The sequence below is a fragment of the Pleurodeles waltl genome, chromosome 10 (genome assembly GCF_031143425.1).
Source record: "Pleurodeles waltl isolate 20211129_DDA chromosome 10, aPleWal1.hap1.20221129, whole genome shotgun sequence".
Taxonomy (NCBI): domain Eukaryota; kingdom Metazoa; phylum Chordata; class Amphibia; order Caudata; family Salamandridae; genus Pleurodeles; species Pleurodeles waltl.
The window spans coordinates 798,680,651-798,704,839 of NC_090449.1; the positions used below are offsets into that span (position 1 = coordinate 798,680,651).

Here is a 24,189-nt window from a genome sequence, read left to right on the forward strand (position 1 = left end):
GGCCCGGAGCTTTATGGCTGGCACTACCCTGCATAGCCTCCATCACCTCGTCGAGTGTGAACCTAATAGCCAGATTTGGGGGATGACCATACAGTTCACCCATTACCTCCCCTTGAGTTCCCCCCAGTGTTTCTTCCAATGCCCACCCTGCAAACAGGGTTACACCTGCCCTTGCAGGAGTAAATTTCGGACCATTTCCAAGTAATTAAGTAATAGTGTGATTGGGTGAAGATAATGTTTTGAATACTTTCAATAATGTTTGTGGATGTTGTCACACCCACATCCTGCCCTTGAGGAGAATATTTTCACACACAAAAATCCATAATTGAGAAACAGAACTGCACATTACATTGTTAATCAGGTCCTTATCAAGTAGGCAATTTTCTACCTTAATGCAGTGGACACTGTTAAATGTATTATGTAACCAGATTCTGTAAGTTTGGCCATTTAGCTGGGCAGAAAGTACCTGGAGTTTTCTCACTCCATTTTAACTGACAGTCATGCGTGACGTTACATCTATGTAGCAGAAACACATAATGGAATTAAGTAAAATCCCTGAAAACTTGCTAAAGAACGATGGGTTTGCCAGGGTTAATACAATTGTCAAATAAATTAGTCACAGGCAGTTGGATTTAAAAGAGCATGGATTTGAAAGACAAAACATTCTCTTTCTTAGAAACTGCCAAAAGCTCACATATCTCTGCTGTACCACAGCACTTTCTAGTTGAGTCTTCAGAAAACTTTCCTTACTGACTGACATTGTTCTTGAATTTCTATTGAAAACTTATGGCAGGGAGGTTTTAATATCCACATTCTGTAAAGTTGTATGTACCTCTAATTAACAATCATTACTAATATAAAATTATCACTTACCCCAATCATTTTTCCAAATATGACAGCAAATGTGGGATATATGCCACCAGCAACAGCAGAAGCAATCACTCCAAGAACAATGAAACACCATTCGGGCTTGTTCAGGGATAGAAGTCTAGAGAAAGGAACTGGAGGAAGGTCGTCCTATGGCAATAGAGGGCAAAAGTAATCGAGAATGTAAAAAACATGAATATTTCCAAAAAGTGCTGTCTATAATGCACATGCTTAATCCAGCAAAGACTGAAAAGAAATTAGCACACAACTCGAGGGGAATCACTAACATGTTTCAAACATTTTACTTAACTTTCCACCTTTGAAAGACAGGAATAAAGCTGTGGGGGTGGTGCAGGCTTGGTGGGGGGCCTCATGCCAAAATTGGCAGCGGTCTTGGAGAAAGTTTTTCTATGTGGAAAAAAAGTTTTTTTTCCCCCATAAGAAACCGAAAATGTTTCAAAGGGCAATAACATTTGTACAGCATATTTAAGCACTTACAACATTATTGCTGCTACATTGTTAGCACGCTGCTAACATTGAGTTCACACAGAATTCCAGATCTACTTCAAGGTATCTGCAATTGTTGGGGATTGTTAGTAGGAATCATGTACTACTTTGTAAATGCCATGATCGTTGGAAATTGATTGTGAATGTAGGCACAAACCTACGTGCCTAAATTTGCAAATATGTTTTATGAATCAGCAAAATAATGAATACTGCACAGCTTGACAAAAGAAGGATCAATTATTATGCCTCATTTTCAAAAGATGCTGGTTGCAGAAAAAGTTTTGTATTGTGTTGGATAACTATCTCATTTTCCAGTACCAGGGATGCTCAAAGTACTTGCATTGCAAAGACACAATTCTCAGATAGTTGCGAACCAACCACCCTATTAAAATGAATGGAGAAGGAAACTGCTTGCAAACTGTTGCAAAATATGAAAATGGAGACGTGCCTGGTACAGCTAGCCTTCTTGCCGGGACTGTGCAGTATACGGACATTGTGACCACTCTCCATTCAAGACACAGGGACCAACATGGCACAAGTGCAACACTGAAATTCTGACACTGAGCAGTGCGAGGGGCCAGCACCTGCACTTCCCGTTGTCTACAGCTTACATAAGTGTCTACGCTTTTCAATTTGGACATCTTACACTTTATGAATGTTTAGTACATGCTCATGGCAGGTGCTAACAACTCCATACTCTGCAACTATACAAATAGTACAAAGGACCTGTGTACCTTTGTGAATCACAAGATAGAGGGGACACGTCAATTCCCCTGAAATTTACAAGGGGTCAAGTCTGCATTACAATTTCAGCTTCATGTCTACAAAGACACTTGCACTCCATTTGTAGTGGATCACATGATGAATTCAACAGTCATTTTACAGGTATTGTTTGGATGGTATTATATTCCTTTGCAAAAATTGGAACCCAAAGTGTTGCAGGGATTTTAACTCCCAAGTGACATTTTGAATGTAATTGCTGAAGGATAGTGTAGCGTGTACGGGTAAGAAGTGATACTTCTAAATTCATTGGCCTGGCTCAGAATGAGACCCCAGGATAGTGCCCTGCTTAGACGGTCATGTTTAGTGAAAAAATATGGATTTAAATGTGGCTGGAGCAGCGACTGAGTTTAATTCAAGTGTTCCATCCATCACCTTGTTTCTGTCTCAGAACCAGAGCAACTATACTAGCTGAAGTTTTTATAAGTGTAATCTCCATGTGCCCTATACTCAAGATGCATTGACTAAAACAAAGATGCATACCTTCTCTTCTGGTTTCGTTTCCTTCTGACTCTTTCTTCTTTTGGAAGACATCTTCCTACTTGATCGACGACTTGATCTCCTCCTTATGCTTTCCCTTCTAAATGCTTCTATTTCTGGTGTATCAGCGATGTCTGGTATAGCCTCATAATTGTCCTCTGCTTCATCGTCATCAATTTCATCATCTGTGTATTCATATTCATTTTCTTCTACCTCATGTTTTTTCTGACTCTATAAGGCAAAAGGACAAAAAAAGTAGACAGACTTTAGCAGAGCACATATGAAACAAAGGGATTTACCACAGACAAAGACCAGCTCAATTACTGCAGGTGACAATGGTCTTGAAATCAAGTCACATCCTGTTTTACACTTTTTGCATGAAATATTGTAACTGATCACTCTGGAAGTGAGACGTAACAGCCTGCATGGAACATGAAACTAGCCAGTACCCAGGACGGTAAGGAAAATGACATTCTCTGTTATCCAGTCACAACATTAAATGTGTGCCATCACACAAAATATGTTAGGAGGGCTATAAGATTTGCCATCTCAGATATGTATAAAATAATAATGTTGACGAAAGGCCCAGAAAGGTTGCCAATCTTTTGCACTGCAGAGGATGCATAGGTCTACTTTTCATGCCTCTTGAAGTTGAAGTTGTTTTTCACAGAGAAAACTGAAAGTTAGAGCTCACTGAACTGCCTCTTAGTTAGGGCTTCCACCAGGCCAGATTTTGTTTCCTGTAGGACCGGCATTTTAGTGTTCTGGGTGATAGAAAAATTAGGAAAATCGCCTAGAGGCTGTATTTTTTCCTTTTATCTGCACATACTCAAAATAGCACATTTGAAAGTAAATCACTTTAAAATGTGTCCTGGAGCTGCCTTAATGACCCATGACCAATAATTCAAGTAAACAAAGACATCAAAACCATGTTAAAATGAATTCGAAGGATTCTATGTAAAGTCTTGATTAAGTATCATGCTTGGGCCCTTGCAAAAGTTTAACAAATGAACAAATGGCCGGTATTTTTGTCTGAGAAAGGTAGCAATCTAAGCTCAGTGCCTTAGGTCAGTCTTCCCATGTCACCCTTTAAGCATTTTCTCCAAGCACATTTGATCTTCATAACTGCCTTCCGGACTGGGGAGGTTGGAGAGATCTTTCGATGTAACTCAAGAGGTCGCTTGTGCTGTGTCGTTGGTAAGCATACTCCTACAGAGTGTAAGGTTCCTGCAGGAGAATATCAGAATTCACATTCTGAAGGGAGTGGAAATGTAAGTGGTAATCTTGCCCTAGAAAAGAAGCCTAACAAAGTTGCATACCCTGTTTCAAACCAAAGGTACTCCAGGTATGTCTGCTTCAGCTGCTGGAGACAAAAAGGGCATAGATAACAGATAAAGAGCTGATGATAAAGAGATCTGCAACAAGACAGGAGGTGCACCGCAGATACAAGAGAAAGATTTCTACAATGAAAGACTGAAATGGATTTACTAAGAAGGAGCAAGACTAAAAAAGGGAGGGAAATAAAGCATAACAATGGAAGAGCAAATACATTTTCTCAGAATTGAGCATGGAGAAGTGGAAATATGAATTCTTCCAGCGGACAGGAAGGGAGACACAACAGAAGTGGACAGATGTGAAAAATCTAAGCAAAACATGATTATTAAAAAAATAAAATAAAAAAAAACACAACCATAAAGGGGAGAAAATGGCAGCCATATGTGGTAGGGTATTGGGAATGCAAGTGAAGGGAATCTGATATGCATGAACATGGATTGGCTCGATAGTGGAGTGCTGAACAGATGTATCTGGACAGCAATCAGGTTCGGACTAGGAATATAAAAAAATTGTCCCGAACACTAAAGGAAAGGTGTCCAGAATTAGCTAACCAGATAGCTAAAAAATGAGACCACATTTGCAAATCAGGCCAGTTTTGAACCTGTAAAGAAAGGCTCTATTGGTATTTTTGTAAGGTATGAGAGACGGCATGCGTTTGTGTTTACTGCAGGCCATATTTGTGGAAACATCAGGGAAATCAACATTGAAAACTGGCCTAGTGGGCTATAAAACCGGCCCACAAACTGTACAAAAAAAAACAAAAAACTGGCCCATACACTAATCTATGAAACCAGCTCATCAGGCACTGTGTGATTGCCCTATAGACGTATCCGACCCTGAAAGCAATAGAACAGGAACCAAAGACAGGGCACACTGCTTGCTATATGTTGGCTGGACATATGGAATTGGTTTAATAAGGTTGGACAGAAATTAGATGAGCTGGACAAAGACTGGTAGAAGAAAATTGTTAAAAGTCACCAGTAGAAGAGTTCAACTTTCCACGTATTGCAAGCTGTATGAAGCAGAAGTGAAATTGCCAACCACAAAAATAACGCTCTCAGGGGCGTAGTAAGGATGCAATTGGTCTTAATGCAAACAAAGAAAATTGTACCTTTTACCCAGTTCTGAACTTAAAGACAGGCATAAATAGTAGACGAGGGTTTCTTTATATCTCTGAACTTGTGTTGCTCCACCTACTGCATTAATCATAGCTTAGTTGCTGAAAACAGGCCACCTCCTTCACACAGAACAAGATAGTTACCTTGATATGGTTTGTAAACGCATTGAGTGTCAGTATTTTAGAGCATTAATCTGCCAAATGGTCTCAATTTTTAATGATGAAAAATGGCAAAGCTTTTTATAGTGAATGGGCTGTACCTCTTGGCAACAAGTTCTGGTTTCAGGATCCCAATGAGTTGGTGCAATGTGCAACTTTTTTGAAGGGAAGCAATGGGGTTGGCGGTACCATTTCAGTTGCTAATCTCCACTGGGCCCCGGATGCCCTCCTTGAAAACGTGTGATGCATGGCCATTGTAAATTAGGTTAAGGGAAGACTTCACATTCAGGAGAAACATATCTAGCAAACCCATCAGTGCATTATTGAACACAACGAACCAAATCATTTCCTACAGAGGAAGAAAATATGAAGGAAAACGTCTATTTAGGTATATCAGATACTTCAGATGAATTACCTGCTGCATCACCAGAGAGTAGTAGACTCCTCTTTTGTTCATTAGGTCATTGTGTGTCCCCTGTTCAACCACAACACCATCGTTAAATCCAGCAATGACATCAGCCGTCCTGATTGTAGAGAGACGGTGAGCAATCACGATTGTGGTGCGCCCAGCCCTAGCCTTCAAAAATGAGAAGAGAAAATGTTACTAAGGAATGTTATATATTTAATATTTTCAGAGCACACAAGTAGACACTGTCCAACAATGGAATTGCCCGAGTCCTATTTTATTCTGATGACCCATACTTAACGCTTTTCATACTGTCATTTTCATCATCTCTCAGTACTGAATTGTAGTTTTCTCAGGCAGTAGAACACAGAAAAAACATGCGTAGTCGTGGTCAAAATTTTCACTGTTCTAGACAGTCGTGTGTCACAAAACTGGGCATAAAACGCTCTTGTATACTCTTCTTGGCAACTCAGTGCATTCGAGTAAAGAAGGGGTGATAAACTAATCTCTGAGAGCAAAAGTACCCCAACACATGATGTGCTGACACAATTGACGTGCGGGGCAGTTTTCAGCTGCATGAGGCAGAGTCCTAAACTTTGCCCACTACTACAATTTGTCCATACCATCTACCACTGGGCCTTTGTCTCATTTACTTTGATGTGAAATTGCCTGACACTTAACTCTGTGGTACTATGTAAAAGAATTACATAAACTAAACTAAATTCATCGATACGTGTGCACTGTCACCACATACCTCGGCTTTTAAACTACCTTGAATGTGTGTGTACAGTACTTTTGACAAGCGAACAGCAGACTCCAATGAAGACTGTGGCTGCCACCAATCAAGGGGATCAATGGGTGTATTCGGAGATTGTACTGTTCTTGCAGATGTTCTCTGGGTGAGAGGAGATTTGATAGAGTTTGAGTGGTAGTATAGATCATATAGGTGCCCAGTCAAGGGGGTGCAAGTGGAAAGTAAAATCTCTTGGAGTGTCTGAAGATTCCCATATATGGTAGCTAGGATGGGAGTGTTAATACAGTCTCTGCAATTGTGAGGAGTGGCACAAAATAACCTGTTTCGGTCACATGAAGAGTCAATCTCGCACTACAGGAATGTGCACATTACAGGGTTGGAGGACAACATTCTGAAGGTTACAAGGCAAAAAGCCTGCTCTTTTCAGCAATGAATGTTCAGACTATGATACATTCAGTATATATATGGAAAATGTCACTTACCCAGTGTACATCTGTTCGTGGCATGAGACGCTGCAGATTCACATGCTGTGCATTATCCTGCCATCTGGTGATGGGCTCGGAGTGTTCCAAGTTGTTTTTCTTCGAAGAAGTCTTTTCGAGTCAAGAAACCGAGGGACTCCTCCCTTTTGGCTCCATTGCACATGGGCGTCTACTCCATCTTAGATTGTTTTCCCCACAGAGGGTGAGGTAGGAGTTGTGAATATACTAGATGTGCCCATGCAAAGGAGTAAGTATGTATGTACATAATGCGTATTAAAAAGTATTTATTTACAAATTTACAATTTTTATTCAACTTATAACGGCTACAGGCTCCAGGGGAGGTGGGAGGGCGCATGTGAATCTGCAGCGTCTCATGCTACGAACAGATGTACACTGGGTAAGGGACATTTTCCATTCGATGGCATGTGTAGCTGCAGATACACATGCTGTGCATAGACTAATAAGCAGTATTCTCCCCAAAAGTGGTGGTTTAGCCTGTAGGAGTTGAAGTTGTCTGAAATAATGTTCGTAATACAGCCTGTCCTACTGTGGCTTGTTGTGTTGTTAACACATCTACACAGTAATGTTTTGTGGATGTACGAGGCATAGACCATGTGGCTGCCTTACAAATTTCTGTCATAGGTATATTTCCTAGAAAAGCCATTGTGGCGCCTTTTTTCCTAGTGGAATGCGCTCTTGGTGTAATAGGTAGATCTCTTTTTGCTTTAATATAGCAAGTTTGAATACATTTCACTATCCATCTGGCAATGCCTTGTTTGGATATAGGATTTCCTGCATGAGGTTTTTGGAAGGCTACAAACAATTGTTTTGTTTTGCGAAACTGTTTTGTTCTGTCAATGTAATACATTAGTGCTCTTTTTATGTCTAATGTATGTAAGGCTCTTTCGGCTACTGAGTCTGGTTGTGGAAAGAAGACTGGGAGTTCCACTGTTTGGTTTAGGTGGAATGGTGATATATCTTTTGGTAAGAATTTGGGATTTGTACGGAGAACCACTTTATGTTTATGTATTTGTATAAAGGGTTCTTGTATAGTGAACGCTTGTATCTCTCACTTACTCTTCTAAGAGACGTGATAGCTATTAGGAAGGCTACCTTCCAAGTTAAGTATTGCATTTCACAAGAGTGCATGGGTTCAAATGGTGGTCCCATGAGTCGTGTTAATACAATGTTAAGGTTCCACAAAGGTACTGGTGGTGTTCTCGGGGTATGATTCTCTTTAATCCCTCCATAAATGCTTTGATAACTGGGATTTTAAAAAGTGATGTAGAACGTGTAATATGCAGAAAGGCAGATATTGCTGTGAGATGTCTTTTAATAGAAGAGAATGCTAGTTTAGACTTTTGTAAGTGTAATAAGTAACTTACAATGTTCTTTGCGGAAGCATGGAGTGGTTGAATTTGATTATTGTGGCAGTAGTAAACAAATCTTTTCCATTTGTTTGCATAACAATGTCTTGTAGTAGGTTTCCTAGCTTGTTTAAGGACCTCCATACATTCTTGTGTAAGGTCTAAGGGGGTCATTCTGACCCTGGTGGTCAGTGACCGCCAGGGTCACCGACCACGGGAGCACCGCCAACAGGCTGGCGGTGCTCCGTCGAGCATTCTGACCGCGGCGGTTCAGCCGCGGTCAGAAACGGAAAGTCGGCGGTCTCCCGCCGACTTTCCGCTGCTCGGGAGAATCCTCCATGGCGGCGGAGCGCGCTCCGCCGCCATGGGGATTCTGACACCCCCTACCGCCATCCTGTTCCTGGCGGGTCTCCCGCCAGGAACAGGATGGCAGTAGGGGGTGCCGCGGGGCCCCTGGGGGCCCCTGCATGGGCACTGCAGGGGCCCCCGTAAGAGGGCCCCACAAAGTATTTCAGTGTCTGCAGTGCAGACACTGAAATACGCGACGGGTGCCACTGCACCCGTCGCACCCCTGCAACTCCGCCGGCTCCATTCGGAGCCGGCATCCTCGTTGCAGGGGCATTTCCGCTGGGCCGGCGGGCGCCCTTTTGGAGAGCGCCCGCCGGCCCAGCGGAAATGTAAGAATGGCCGCCGCGGTCTTTTGACCGCGGTGCGGTCATTTGTCAGAATCAGGCCCTAAGTGTCCAAATTCTAAGACTTCAGGAGCCAGATTGCTAGATTGAGCGATGCTGGATTCGGGTGTCTGATCTGTTGTTTGTGTTGAGTTAACAGATCTGGCCTGTTTGGTAATTTGACGTGAGGTACTACTGATAGGTCCAGCAGTGTTGTGTACCACGGTTGGCGAGCCCAGGTTGGTGCTATGAGTATTAGTTTGAGTCTGTTTTGACTCAGTTTGTTTACCAGATAAGGAATGAGTGGGAGAGGGGGAAAAGCGTAAGCAAATATCCCTGACCAACTGATCCATAACGCATTGCCCTTGGACAGAGGGTGGGGGAACCTGGACGCGAAGTTTTGGCATTTTGAGTTTTCTTTTGTTGCGAATAGGTCTATTTTTGGTGTTCCCCAGCGTCGAAAGTAATCCTGTAGGATCTGGGGATGAATTTCCCATTTGTGTGTTTGTTGGTGATCTCGACTGAGATTGTCGGCTAACTGGTTTTGAATGCCTGGGATGTATTGTGCTATTAGGTGAATGTGATTGTGAATCGCCCAATGACAATTTTTTTGTGCTAAGAGACACAGTTGTGACGAGTATATCCCTCCTTGTTTGTTGAGGTAATAAATTGTTGTCATGTTGTCTGTTTTGACAAGAATGTGTTTGTGGGCTATCAGTGGTTGAAATGCTTTCAATGCTAGAAACACTGCTAACAGTTCTAACTGATTTATGTGCAGTTGTTTTTGTTGAATGTCCCATTGTCCCTGTATACTGTGCTGGTTGAGGTGTGCTCCCCACCCCATCATGGAAGCATCTGTTGTGATCACGTACTGAGACACTGGGTCTTGGAATGGCCGCCCTTGGTTTAAATTTATAGGGTTCCACCATTGAAGCGAGAAGTGTGTCTGGCGGTCTATCAACACTAGATCTTGGAGTTGACCCTGTGCTTGTGTCCATTTTTTTGCTAGGCACTGTTGTAAGGGCCGCATGTGTAGTCTTGCGTTTGGGACAATGGCTATGCATGAAGACATCATGCCTAGAAGTTTCATTACAAACTTCACCTGGTAGTGTTGGTTTGTCTGCATGTTTAATGCTATATTTTGGAAAGCTTGTATCCTTTGAGGACTTGGAGTGGCAATCGCCTTTTGTGTGTTGAGTGTTGCTCCCAAATATTGTTGTATCTGGGATGGTTGCAGATGTGATTTTTGGTAATTTATAGAAAACCCTAGTTTGTGTAGAGTTTCTATAACGTATTGCGTGTGAAGAAGACACTGTTGCTGAGTGCTGGTTTTTATTAACCAATCGTCTAAGTATGGGAATACATGCATGTGCTGTCTCCTTATATGAGCGGCTACTACTGCAAGGCATTTTGTGAATACCCTTGGGGCTGTTGTTATGCAAGCACTGGATTACAAACCTTAAGTATTTCCTGTGAGAAGGATGTATGGGTATGTGGAAATATGCATCCTTGAGATCTAACGTTGACATGTACTCCTGTTTTTTGAGCAAGTGAATCACGTCTTGAAGTGTTACCATGTGGAAGTGATCTGATTTGATGTAAAGGTTCAGCAATCTGAGGTCTAATATGGGCCTCAACGTTTTGTCTTTCTTTGGAATTAGGAAATATAGGGAGTAGACACCTGTTCCTTTTTGATGGTTGGGTACTAGTTCTATTGCTTGTTTTTGTAACAATGCTTGGACTTCTAGCTGCAACAGGTCTAAGTGTTGTTTGGACATATTGCGTGCTCTTGGGGGCACATCTGGTGGGAAATTTATGAATTCTATGCAATAACCATGTTGGATAATGGCTAGGACCCATGCGTCCGTAGTTATGTTTGTCCAGTTTGTGTAGAATGCAGTAAATCTCCCCCCACTGGTGTTAAGTGTTTGTGACGTTGAAGTCACTGTTTGGCTGAGTTGTTTTGGGGCTTTGGAATTTTCCCCTTGCTCTTGGGAATTGACCACCCCTGTAAGAGCCTCGAAACCCTCCTCTTTGGTACTGCCCCTAATAGGTGGGTCTGGCTTGTGAGGTGGAAGGCTCTGGGGTTTGGGTGCGAAACCCCCCTCTAAACTGTGGCCGTCTAAAAGTGCTTCTGCTTTGTGGGGAGTAGAGCGCGCCCATGACTTTAGCCGTGTCTGTGTCCTTCTTTAGCTTCTCTATTGCCGTGTTCACCTCCGACCCAAACAATTGTTCCTGGTTAAACGGCATATTTAACACAGCTTGCTGGATTTACGGTTTAAAACCTGAGCTCCGTAACCATGCATGCCTGCGAATGGTTACCGCAGTGTTCACTGTCCGTGCTGTGTCTACCGAGTCCAGTGCAGACCTTATCTGGTTGTTGGAAATTGCTTGTCCTTCTTCAACAACCTGTTGGGCATGTTTCTGGTGTTCTTTGGGCAAGTGCTGTATAATGTGTTGCATCTCGTCCCAGTGTGCCCTGTCGTAGCGAGCCAGTAGAGCCTGCGAGTTGGCGATCCGCCATTGATTGGCTGCCTGTACTGCCACTCGTTTGCCCACAGCATCGAACTTCCGACTTTCCTTGTCAGGCAGTGGTGCGTCTCCTGATGATTGGGAGTTTGCCCTTTTTCTTGCTGCTCCCACGACCACCGAATCTGGTGTCAGTTGCTGTGTTATAAACACAGGGTCAGTTGGGGGAGGTTTGTATTTTTTCTCCCCCCTAGGCATGATAGCTCTGCCTTTCACTGGGTCCTGGAACACCTGTTTTGCGTGCTTGAGCATGCCTGGGAGCATTGGCAAACTTTGATAAGAACTGTGGGTGGATGCCAAGGTGTTAAATAAGAAGTCATCTTCTATTGGCTCCGCATGCATTGCTACATTGTGGAATGTAGCTGCCCTTGATAATACCTGCATATATGCAGTGCTGTCCTCTGGAGGTGACGGCCTTGCCGGGTAACAATCGGGACTGTTGTCGGAGACCGGTGCATCATATAAGTCCCATGCATCCGGGTCATCCTGCGTCATCCCCGTGTGTGTTGGTGACTGCATTGGGGGTGTTGTTACCGGGGACAGCTGTGGTGAGTGCAGTGGAGAAGGCTGTGGCGAAAACATTGGTGGTGGTGTTTTGTCTCTTGCCACCTTTGCCTTTGGCTGCATTTCTGACCCTTGAAATGCCAGCTTTCTTTTAATTGGAGGAAGAGTTTGAATTTTTTCAATCTCTTTCTGGATGTGCAGCCTTTTTTGAGTATGGTCTGGTTCCCACATACTTATTTCCTGCTCAAACCTATGTTGTTGCATTTGGCTGGAAAGTCTGTGCTCTTCTGTGTAAGAGCTTACTTTCGGCTCCGAGGCTGCCTTTTTCAGTACCGAAGGTTTGGAGACAGTCGTTTTCGGTTCCGAAACAACTTTCTTTACTTTGGGTGTTTCGAACTCTCGGTGCAGAGATGGTTCGGAGCCGGTATCTCGACCGGAGTCGGATGTCTTCGGCTGTTGTGTGGCCTTTTTCGGTGCCGATGGTTGGTCACTGTGTGTTCGGGTTAAGCCATGGCCTGTTGGCGGTGGCATCCCCTTGGCCTTTATGATTTTGGAGTGAGTCTTAGACGGGGCAGTTTTACTCACAGTTTTCTGCGGTAGTTCACTTTCGGAGTCGTCTGAGTCCGATTCTTGCATGGAGATTCTTTCCTCCTCCTCGATGTCGATCTGTTCTGTTGGTGTCAACGCCATTTGCAGTCTTCTGGCTCTTCGATCGCGTAGGGTCTTTTTCGATCGAAATACCCGGCAGGCCTCGCAGGTATCCTCCCTTTGTTCCGGTGATAGACACAGGTTACAGACCAAGTGTTGTTCCGTATAAGGATACTTGGCGTGGAAATTCGGGCAGAAGCGGAAGAGTGGAAGCCCTGAAGGGCCGCTTGAGCACTTCTACTATCGGTGTTGATGTACTAACACTAAACAGGTACCGAGCGCGAACAATACCATTGAATTTTCGATAATTAGCTAACTTTCCCGATTCGAAAAACGGAGCGAAGAGGAACACATCCGAACCCGATGGCGGAAAGAAAACAATCTAAGATGGAGTCGACGCCCATGCGCAATGGAGCCGAAAGGGAGGAGTCCCTCGGTCTCGTGACTCGAAAAGACTTCTTCGAAGAGAAACAACTTGTAACACTCCGAGCCCAACACTAGATGGGAGGATAATGCACAGCATGTGTATCTGCAGCTACACATGCCATTGAACATATATATATATATATATATATGGAAAAAGTCACTTACCCAGTGTACATCTGTTCGTGGCATGTTCCGCTGCAGATTCACATGCTGTGCACTGTTCCTGCCATCTAGTGTTGGGCTTGGAGTGTTACAAGTTGTTGGGATAATTAGCAGTGCCCTTCGAGGGCCTAAGTTCTAGTTACCTTAGGGTTTGAGTGTACGAGTGTCTCTGTGAGTGGGTGTGGGGTTGAGTGTGAGTGGGTGCGTGTGAGTGGGTGCGTGTGAGTGAGTGGGTGCATGGGTGTCTGAGTGAGTCTGTGAGTGGGTGCATGGGTGACAGTGTCTGAGTAGGTCTATGAGCGGGTGCATGAGACTGAGTGCATTTGTGAGTGAGTGCATGAGCTTCTGAGGGGGTCTGTGAGGGCATGAGTGAGTGGGTCTGTGAGTTGGTGGGTGAGCCTAAGTGGATCATTCAATGGGTGCATGAGTGTCTAAGTGGGTCTGTGAGTGGGTGCAGGAGTGTCTAAGTGGGTCTGTGAGTGGGGTCTTTGTGTAGGTGCATGAGTGTCTGAGTGCATCTGTGAGTGAGTGGGTGAGTGTGTGAGTGTCTGTGTGGGTATGTCAGTACCTGTGTGAGTGGCTTGGCCACAAAGGAACCTCACCTGCCCTTTTATCCAACAATAGTCCACAGTTTTTAATTAAATATCTACCCAAATGGAGTTTTTTCTGCCTCTGTAGGTAAATGTTCAGTACGTTTTCTACACTATACTTGCGTAATAGAGCACAAGGAAATATCACCAGTGACCTTGTGTGCGTTTTGTCAATATCATTGTTCCTGGTGGTCTTTATCCAGAATTATGTGACAACATGAATCCTCCTGTAGAGAGGCTGACAAGACTTCATCAAACCAGGGTCCTTCCTGTTATCTATATGACATAAGTGCTTCTTTGTTTTGTGGAGATGTCCTCATATTCCTCACATTTAAGAACGCCCCACCAATATCAACGGGAAATGCACTGGGTGGCCTTTAGTGGTCCCAGCTGGCTCGTTGCCTCATGCTGGGGGCCGACATTGCTATTGCACACAGGGAGCTGCTAAATATGCAAATCCCAGTATGCAATAGCAATAGTTTCATCTCTTTCCCTGCCCCCATCTCTGAGGGCAGGGATAGAGATGAAACATCTGCTTCCAGTGAGCAAGCACTTTGACATCTCCCGCCCTCTGAAAGCAGAGTGTTTACTCTGACTTGGCAGGAGCTGTTAAAGTTCCCAAGTCAGAGCAAACAGCTATGTCCCAGGGGTGGGCACCCTGGGAAATAGCAGGAGCTGGCCCTGGGCTGCTGGAGGTCCCCAGGGTCATTACTGTCTCCACAAGGGGGGCCATGTGGACCCCCTTCTGTTTTAATGGGCCAAATCTGGGGAGGTGGTGGTCCCCGGGGCTCCTATATCGTAGTCTTTCATAGAATGAAATAACATGTATTCGAGTGGAGTAGGGTGAAGTACGGTGTCAGAGTGAAGTATCATTGTGTGAAGTGTTGTAGAGTACAGTGCAGGAGAATGTTGTAGAGTGGAGTGCTGTGCCATATAGTGGAGTGGGAAATAGTAGAGAGAAGTTGGGTGGCATGTCGTTGAGTGTCATACATTGTCGAACAGTGGCATAGAGTGGATGGGCATAGAGTGGAATACAGTATTTTAGAGTGGAGTTGCATACAGTTGAGTATAGTGTTGGGCAGTGGAGTGGTATAGAGCACAGTATGAGTACAGTAGCGTAGAGCAGAATAAAATGGAGTAGAGTGAAGTGTAGTGGAGTGGAGTACACCTGAGTGGAGTAGTTTAAAGTGGAGTCAAAGAGTGGAGTAGTGTGTTGTAAAATATAGTGATGTGGAGTGCAGTAGAGTGGACTGGCATAGCATATAGTTGAGTAAAGTGTCATAAATGTGAGTACTGAGTTGTTCAGAGTGTAGTGGGGTGTCATACATTATTGGAAAGTGATGTAGTCTACAGTAGGGTAGAGTGGCATACAGTCTAGTTGAATTTTGTAGAGTAGAGTGGTGTAACATGCTGTAGAGTGTGGTACAGTGGATAGCATACAGTGTTAAGGAGTACAATAGCAATGAGTTGCATAGAGTGGAGTGGCGTACAGTGGAGTAATGGAGTGGACTTAAAAACTCTGTCAGAGTTGTGTGGAGTAAAGTGAGCTGCAGTGCCATACAAATAGTTGGGTACAGTGCTTTATAGTGAATTAGAGTATCGTGGACTAGAGTGTTTTACAGTGGCATAAGGTATAGTACAGTGTTGTGCAGTGGAATGAACAGGTATAGACAGGAGCAAAGTGTTGGAGAGTGACAAACAGTATTGTAGAATGAAATTGCATGGAGTACAGTAGTATGTGAAACAGTGGTGATGGGTTGAGTGGATTTTTGTATAGTAGCATAAAGTAAGGTAAATTCTCCTACAATGTTGTAGAGTCGGGTGGATTGGTGTAAAGTAGTAGAGAGTAAAGTACAATGGATTGTGTTGGTGTGTCAGAGTGGCATGGAGTGCAGTGTTGTGGAATATACAGGCATAGCGTAGGTCATAAACACGAATGCATTTGAGTGGAGTCTCGTACAGCATCACTGTAGTGCTGTTTTGCATTTAAAAGTACGTATAGTGGAATCGAGTGTTGTACATTGGAGTGTACACACATAGAGTGGAGTCTAGAGTTGGACAGTGGATTATATGATAGTAGAATGGAGTAAAATGCCAGAGTGCCAAGAAGTGTGATAGAATTTTATAGAGTGGAGTCATATAGAGTAGAGGACAGTGTAATACAATGGAGCGGCATAAAGTGGAGTACCGTACACTGTAGTGGTGTAGAGTGCATTACCATAAAGTGGCGTAGCGTACAGTGGAATGCTGTAAAGTGGAACATAGATGAGTGAGTGGCACGGCGTGGAAGAGCAGAGTGGGGCGGTGTTCAGTAGAGTGTCAGAGTGGAGTAGGGTATACTGAATTAGCATAGAGTGGGGTGGATACATTGAAGTGGTATAGCTTAGAATCAAGGAAACAGTTATAAAATGGAGTGGAGCGCTGTGTCATACAATGTGGGAAACTGTTGAAGAGATTTGCATAATAGCGTATAGTGTACTAGCATACAGTGGACTGCATACAGTGAAGTGGTTTAGACTGCAGTGGTGTATTGTGGGATGGGGTAGAGTGTAATAGCATACAGTGGATTGGGGTTAGGTAGAGTGAAGTGGGGTAAAGTGTAATATCATACAGTAAAGGGACAAAGATTGAAGTTGTGTAAAGTGTAATAGGGTAATATGGAGTGGCTAAAGTCAAATAGTGTACAGTGGAATACAGAGGAGTGGTGTTGAGTAGAATAGCATCGAGTAGATTAGCATAATGTAGAGAGGAGAGGTGTACAGTGGAGTAGTGTAGACTGGAGTAGTGTACAGTGAAGTGCAGTAGAGTGAAGTAGCATACAGTTGAGTGGCATCCAATGGACTAGCATAGAATGGAGTGCCATGGAATGGGATAGTGTACATGAAGAGTGTAGTAGTGTATAGTGGAGTGGCATTGACTGGAGTAGTGTATAGTGGAGTAGCATACAGTGCAATGGCATAAAGTGAAATGGTGTAGACTGGAGTGGCATACACTGGAATGGAATAGTGTTGGAAGGTGGGACGTTAGTTGTGTGGCCTGCACAAGTAATAGGTCCACATACGACCACCGCTAGGAACTAAGCACCCCATTGTAGTGCTTGACTCTCATAGGGTAGTGTTGCAGAGCAGTCCAACGCTTACTCAAGGGACGTGGTGTGGGCTAGTAATTGCCATTTAAGAGCACTCAAGAATAACACTCAATAAATGATTGTCCAGTCTGTGCTTTATCTTTTGGTAAGGTAAAAGTACATATATTACACACACACACACATACACATCCACACCTCAATATTATGCAACAATTTACAAATACGCACAAACTGGTTGAATTACTTTTGAATGACATTATGTAATCATAATCCAACAACCCACATGGCAAAACATTAACTTGTATCCCCATGCAATATTTGACTGTAACTTGGAGTGAGAGCACCTAATTCTGGCAATAAAGTACATCTACTTTGATTAGTGGTGGCTGTCAGTCTCATTACTCAAATAAACATGAACAAGAACATAGGTAGGCATGTTGGAATGATTTGTGTGCCTATAATTACTCTCAGATTACTTTCAAATTACTTTTGATTAACATGGTGTAATCCCATCCTGCACCCTTAGAGGGTGATTTCTCATATGAACTTTCAGAAGTCATACCATTGGTCTCAATACTGGGTCCACACATCCCCCTAATACATTTTGCATAACCGGTTATCATTTCAACTACTGCTGTAAAAATACACCTGCAATTGAAGCCTTTCCACAAAAGAACACAAGTTCCACCCAGAATGCTCTAGTGAATGTATTGAACCTTTGGAGGGTTATCATTCTGTTGTCACCAAACCTAGGGCTGCGCTACTCCTGCAGCTCCCCTTTCCATGGGTGTTCTGTTGGTGGTGACCCCACCCCCGGCTGTCCTCATCTTTGGGGGTCCCACCCAGACACTTCCCGTGAGGTAGGTGACATTGGGAAGCAGCTCGGGGAGCCCACTCCTGGCTGGCTCCTGCCGGCTCTCCACATTGCCAGCAAATCCCAGTGTTGATAATAAAGTGCTGGTGCAGAGCACCGGAAACAACTAGCTCAAATTAAGCACTGCTCATAACTTAAAAAAATACTTATCATACTTAACTGCAGTACCAAAAAACATAATCTCTGCAGCATAATGTATGATCTAACCAAATTTAATGCAAATCCATACAGCCATTTTCACAGTATGTCAAATACAATAGTCTATGGAAAATTAAATGGTGGAAAAACGCATTTTGGGACACCGTTTTATCTTTGCACACCCTTAAGGATTCACCACAAAAAATTACATTATCTCAAACTGAAGAAAATGCTATAGGTCTGGAAAGTCTGGAAAGTTTTGCGGTGATTCGTCAAATGGGTGGAAAGTTATTAGGGAGCTATTATCCAAGGAATTCCTATTTTGGGAATACTAACTATAACTACAGAGTGCTAATCAGATTTAATGTGATTTCTTTCTTTTTATCTATTGTGATGTATTTGCTTACTGGTTTACTTAATAATGTTACCATAAATATGTCTTTTAGTTGTTCATGTAGTAATTCTGAAACTTTAAATATGCAATTTCGTTTTTTTTTTTTTTTGGGGCTTTCTTGGTATTTACAGTAGTATTGTGCTACGTATGAAGCCCAAAGTGAATAAAAGCAAATAATTGTTGTTATAAAAACCAAGATTATATTTTTATCCTAATGGCCACTTATGTCCTCCATATAGTAGTGTGTGTGGCTCACCGCTAGGTCACTTTTCCATTTTGGTGTGCAGAAGTAGTTAAGAAAGATGTTTTTTGGGGGGGGATTGTTGGGCAAAGTTTTATTTTGAGAGCCAGAGAACATGCAAGAAAATGTATGTAGAGGATGATGTATTATAATAGTTATATATTTGTTTATAGTTTTCATTAGCATGTGACCATAAATCTGTCTTTCAGTTGTTCATGTAGTAAATCTGAGACTTTACACACGCAGTCTAGTTTATTCTTTGGGGTTTCTTGCTACTTCTAGTAGGATTGTGCTCATGTGAAGGCAAAAGTGAATGAAAGTAAGGGTGTGTGGTAAGTTCCGCCCTGCTGGTGAACTTGGTTGAGTTTTGCCGCTCTATGCACCACTTGGAGCATGGAGTTTGGAAAATACTACACTGTCACCAGTGTAGCGGAGTTTACCTGTGAGCTCTGAAAAAATCTATATGTTCCAGCCTGGGTGGGTTTCAGCTCTGTGCAGAAAAACTTTATATGAGAGCAGACAAATGTAAACTGGGAAGTGTCCCTTAGTCTCAACCATAGTGCGACTTCTATTGCATTCTGTAAACCAAGGCCCTGATTTATACTTTTTGGTGCAATACTGAACTAACGCAGTTTTGCACCAAAAAGTTTAGCACCGGCTTGCACCATTTCTGTGCACGAGCCGTGTACCATATTTATGGAATGGTGCAAGCTGGTGCAAAGGGTAGGCTAACGTAAAAAAAATAAATGAAAAAAAATGATGTTAGTCGGGTGGGGCTGGAGGTATGGAAGAAGGGGGTTTTGCACCCAAAAAATACATTAGGCAGGTTAGAGTAAAAAAAAATGGCTAACCTGCCTAGAGTCATTTTCTGGCGCAAAACCATCCATACCACGACTCCTGTTTTAGAAAAGACAGGAGTCATGCCCACCACCCCAATGGGCAGCACAGGGGACTGGGGCCTCCTGGGCATGGCCATTGCATCCAGGCCCATTTCAAGGCCCCCAATGGCACTTATAAAAAACAGAAAAGAAATACTTACCTGTACTTACCTATACTTAGCTGGTATGGGGTCCCGCATCCTCCGCTGTCCCTCTGGTGTGGGTTTCCCTGGGGCGGGCACCTGTTGGCTTATTCCATGGTGTTCCACCATGGAAATAGGCCCACAGGTTCCTTAACGCCTGCCCTGACCCAGGTGTTATAAAATGGTGCAAAAAAAGCTGGAGTTAGTTTTGCACCAAATTTGTGTTAAAAATAAATGATGCAAATTCAGCGCAAAACAAGTATAAATATGCCCCCAAGTTCAACTTGTGCGCCTGAATTGATCTCGTTGTTAGTTGCAGCAGGTAGTACTCCTGTCCCAGCACAGTTTACCCTCCAGTCAGCAGAGAGCAGTGCTTGTGAGCTATAACTGTGAGTGTGCAAGGAAGGGGAAAGGGCACACCCAAAAGGGAGGCGGTGAGGTACACCTGGCAGTGACTACTGCAGGGACATGGCTGTAAGGTAAGCTTGCAGGTGGCTTATGGGGATGTCCTGAATAAGAATAGCAGGACTGACTGGTGAGTACTTTCTTCCCTGCTGTGCATGTGTTACTACCAAGGCGCTGTCCATGCACTTGAACCTGTGCTGTGCATCTGTAACGTGATCTTTGAGGCTAGCATAGGGCAGCACTATTACAAAATAGATGCTCTTCATTTATTATTTTTCACCCTATTTTAGCCCAGTTACATTATTCATGATTTTCAATTCAACTCATTAAACATTTGAAACATGTGCACCTAAGTCTCATTTTAAAACATGTTTGATTTTATGATGGTTATGGTCCACATTTGCATAAGTTGCGCACTCCATCTTCACTTGAAGTTGATTACTGACAAAGCGGGCCCTTGGATTCATCTTCCGCATCATCAGTGTTGCAAATAGGCTTATCCACGCAAGGTGCCACACACTCAGATCACCTCTCATGCCATGTGCAGCGCACTCATTTTGCTGTGATTAAAATGACTATCTTCAGTCAAATTGAATGTTGTTGCTGTCACTTAATATGCAGCTGTTTCTTCGAATCCATAGAGAGGGTCCTTCTAGCCCTAAAAATCCTGCTGGTGTATTCCTACCCATTTCCTACAGTATCTTCAATTTGTTCCCCCTTCCCCACTTCATTTGCATTCCTCCGACCTTACCTATGCCCAAATGCTCCTGCCTCCATTTTGCCACACCTCGTTGACACGGATTCCTCTGGCCAAGCTCCAACATGCTTGCCCAGACATTCCTCAGTAAGGGTCAGCCCTTCGGGGACTAAGAGTCACAGCAACGCTTCTGCATCCTGGTCAGAAAGTCATGTTTAATTTTAAACCTGTACGAATGTGATTAAAACTCCACTTACTCTGAATGGAACTAATTGAGTGCATTAACACTCTAACTCAGTAGTACTCTACCCGCACGCAGCACTCCATAGAATTTGTCAGAGTTTTTCAGTGACTGTGGAATTCCACAGAGTGAAACTCCGCGCTCTCCACCCAGGCCTAAATGAAAGGCAATCACTGTTAATGTAATAAACATTGAGATTATTATTTTTTCCTAGTGGCCAATCATCATGTCCTCCAAATAGTGGTTTGTGTGGCTCACTGGTAGTTCATTTTTTCATTTTGTTACACAGGGGTGCATAAGAAAGATGGTTTTGGTTCGGCTTGTTGGTCCAGTTTTATTTTGTGAGCTAGCAAGCATGCAAAGGAAACGTATGTAGATTAAGATGTATTCTATTCATTATGTGTTTGTTTATAGGTCTCCATTAGCATGTGACCATAAATAAGTCTTTCAGTTGCTCATGGAGCAAATCAGTAACTTTGCATATCGAGTGTAGTTTAGTTTCTGGACTTCCTTGCTACTTTTAGTAGTATTGTGCTTCAAGATATCACTATGTTGAAAAACTTTATAACTTAAGAAATACTTACTCTACTTACCTGTGGTACCAAAATAATCATCTGGACACCGTAATATCTAATGCTGCCAAATTTCAGCAAAATCTGAGTCTCCATTTGCGCTCTACATAAAATAAAAAGTCTATGTGAAATGCATTGGTTTTTAAGCCTGTTTTTGGACTCTCCTTTTTTATTTGCATCCCCCTGACCAAATGCTGTAAAACTTTGAGTACTCCGACAATGAAACAGGCTAGTAGTTCCGCACAGTCTCATGGACATTCGTCAAACTGGTGCAATGTTGTTATGGGACAACAGTTCTGAAAATCACTATCTCTGGTCACCCTAAACAGAGTGGCTACTATTATGGGTGTTACATATATCCTACTGGCAATAGACAGTAGGTAATTCTAGTTAGGACCAACTTTCGCCATAGACAAAGTGTTTTTTGCTTTGCTAATAAGTTTGGCGCCGTTTGATGAATCTTCATGAAATTTCCCCAAAAGTGTCCTACATTGCTTAGTTCTGCATGGGACGTTTTTAGATGATTCATTAAGCTGGGGCCGAGAGAAACACTTTTCCCCATTCTGTATCTATGAGGACTTTACATTCTTTAGACACGGCTGCAGCCCGAATCGCTGAACGGAATTGCACCACATTTGGCAGGAAGCTAGATCTTGGTCCACAGATTGTGAATTATGTAATTTGGCGTAAATCTGTTCAGTAGATTCAGAATTATTTTAGGTTTAAAAATATAAATATATAGGGACAGATCCTGGATTCAGTCAGTGCGGATCCACAGATCCAAGAGGAAAGCAAGGCCCTGATTGGCTGGCTGTAACCTGACAGAAAAGCTGCGGCCCCCATTTTGTTTGTTGCATCAGCTGGGAGGTGAGAAGAGAATAGTGCAAATACTCATAAGGGATCCAGATACAGGTATCCTGACACCATAGGACACATATGGTGGCCCCTTAGGGGTTCCTCACGGGCTAAACATTGCCCACTTTTTTTTTAATCCGATCCGCGGATCCACTGCAGGTCTCAGCATAGCTCTCTTTGTAAATATGCAGTGGATCCACAGATCAACAGAAAAATGGGGAAAAACAAAAAAACACTGCATTCAACCCTGGCAAAGGCCATGTGAAGTGAAGGTTTGGGTGCATGCGGCCAATCCCTGCCACGCACTGCCAAATGTTGTGCAGGCACTAGTTATATTAACACGAGTGCTTAAAAAAACAAAACATAGAAATTGACTGAAAAACCCAACCAAAGGCTACAGGTATGTTATAGTTCGGTATTGAATTTCCTTGCACAAAACCTTAGAAATTCAGCAGTTATGGTTATGGTAACTACAACTCGCGCCCTTGCCATGTATAGCTAAATAACCCACATATTACTTCATTGATGACACCTTCTATAGCATCATTTATATTATCACTGCAACAGTTGCAATAAGATTATTACTAAGAAAACTGTTCATGGCAGGATGCGAGTTATAGCTACTTTAGGGTGTGAGTTATAGCTACTTGAAATAATTATAACTGCTGAATTTCTATGGTTTTGTATGAGTAAATTCAGGATCCAACTATAACGTCCCTATAACCTTCGTTTTTTTCAGTGTATATATATATATATATATATATATATATATATATATATATATGTGTGTGTGTGTGTAGATAGAGAGAGAGAGAGAGAGAGAGATTGGTAAGAGCGATATAGATAGAGATGGCTATATAGATTCACACATTATCTTAGATATACTGGCTTAGGTTTGAAATCAGGCAAGTTTTGGGCTTGCTTTTTCCTGTTCAGCAATAACCACAAGTGTACCACACACTTTTAGTCCTTGCTTCTACACTAAATTATATATGAGAATAAGCATTTCATTTAAACTACATATGTGATTCCGCTTAACCTTTTGCTTTATTGACATCATAGATCTTAATATGCCACAATGCATTTAAAATAGGACTTGACTGAGGAGTATTTACGGACTTTTTTCTTTAAAAATACTTTAATCAATTTTTCTATATGAATAAAAAAACAAAATATTGCTCAGAATGTTAAGTGTATTATACTGATTTTTTTTTAGAGTGTAAAGCATATGACTTGGGCTGAAAAGCACAAGACTGTTTCTACAAAGGCTAATATGTATACATCTTTGTATACATAATAGCAATCTGATCGGTTTTCAGTGTAGAGAGGCTTGTAAGTATTTCAATGACTTTGGAAGAGCATGGGTAAAATAATTTAGAGTGCATTTTTTCCATAGAACTCATAATCTCTCATTTCTTTCTCCTAATAGTTAGTAGGATGAAAGTCTGGCCCTAGAGATTGAAGCTTGTGACATGCAGGTTGCACCAATGTCAGCAGTAGGTGACTATCTAGTGAACCATCTTGCGAGTTCTGATAATATTTTCAAAATACCTGTGAGAAAACAGGGCTGATTGCAGAGGCCCCATAACTTTTTGCCCCCATTTTCCACTTTTTGCTGGTGTTTTCCTGACTTTAAAGGTGTCCTGGGTACTGCTAACCAGTCCCAGGGCCTGTGCTCTGTGTAAAAAGGATATGCAAATTAGGCTAATTATAATTGGCTAAGTTAACCTACCTATAAGTCCATAGTATATGGTAGGGCATGTAGGTTTAGGGACCACAGCATAGGTGGTGCACACCTAGGTGCACTGCTGAGGTGCCCAGTGTCATTTTAAAGGCAGGCCTGCTTTGCTGGCTGCTTTTAAATTAAAGTTATAGGCAA

At 42.7% G+C, this 24,189-nt stretch overlaps 1 protein-coding gene across 6 annotated transcripts in view; it reads right to left on the reverse strand.

Annotated features, from left to right (window-relative positions):
* The window catches only part of LOC138261905 (ATP-dependent translocase ABCB1-like), a 147,095-nt gene that overhangs the window by 41,441 nt on the left and 81,465 nt on the right, over window positions 1-24,189 (reverse strand). For all 6 annotated transcript variants that reach the window (XM_069211461.1, XM_069211459.1, XM_069211464.1 and 3 more), the window contains 3 exons: window positions 5,661-5,822; window positions 2,638-2,865; window positions 874-1,017 (listed from right to left, as the gene is read on the reverse strand). In XM_069211461.1, the coding sequence (XP_069067562.1) occupies window positions 874-1,017; window positions 2,638-2,865; window positions 5,661-5,822 (534 nt within the window). The remainder of the gene's footprint in view (window positions 1-873; window positions 1,018-2,637; window positions 2,866-5,660; window positions 5,823-24,189) is intronic.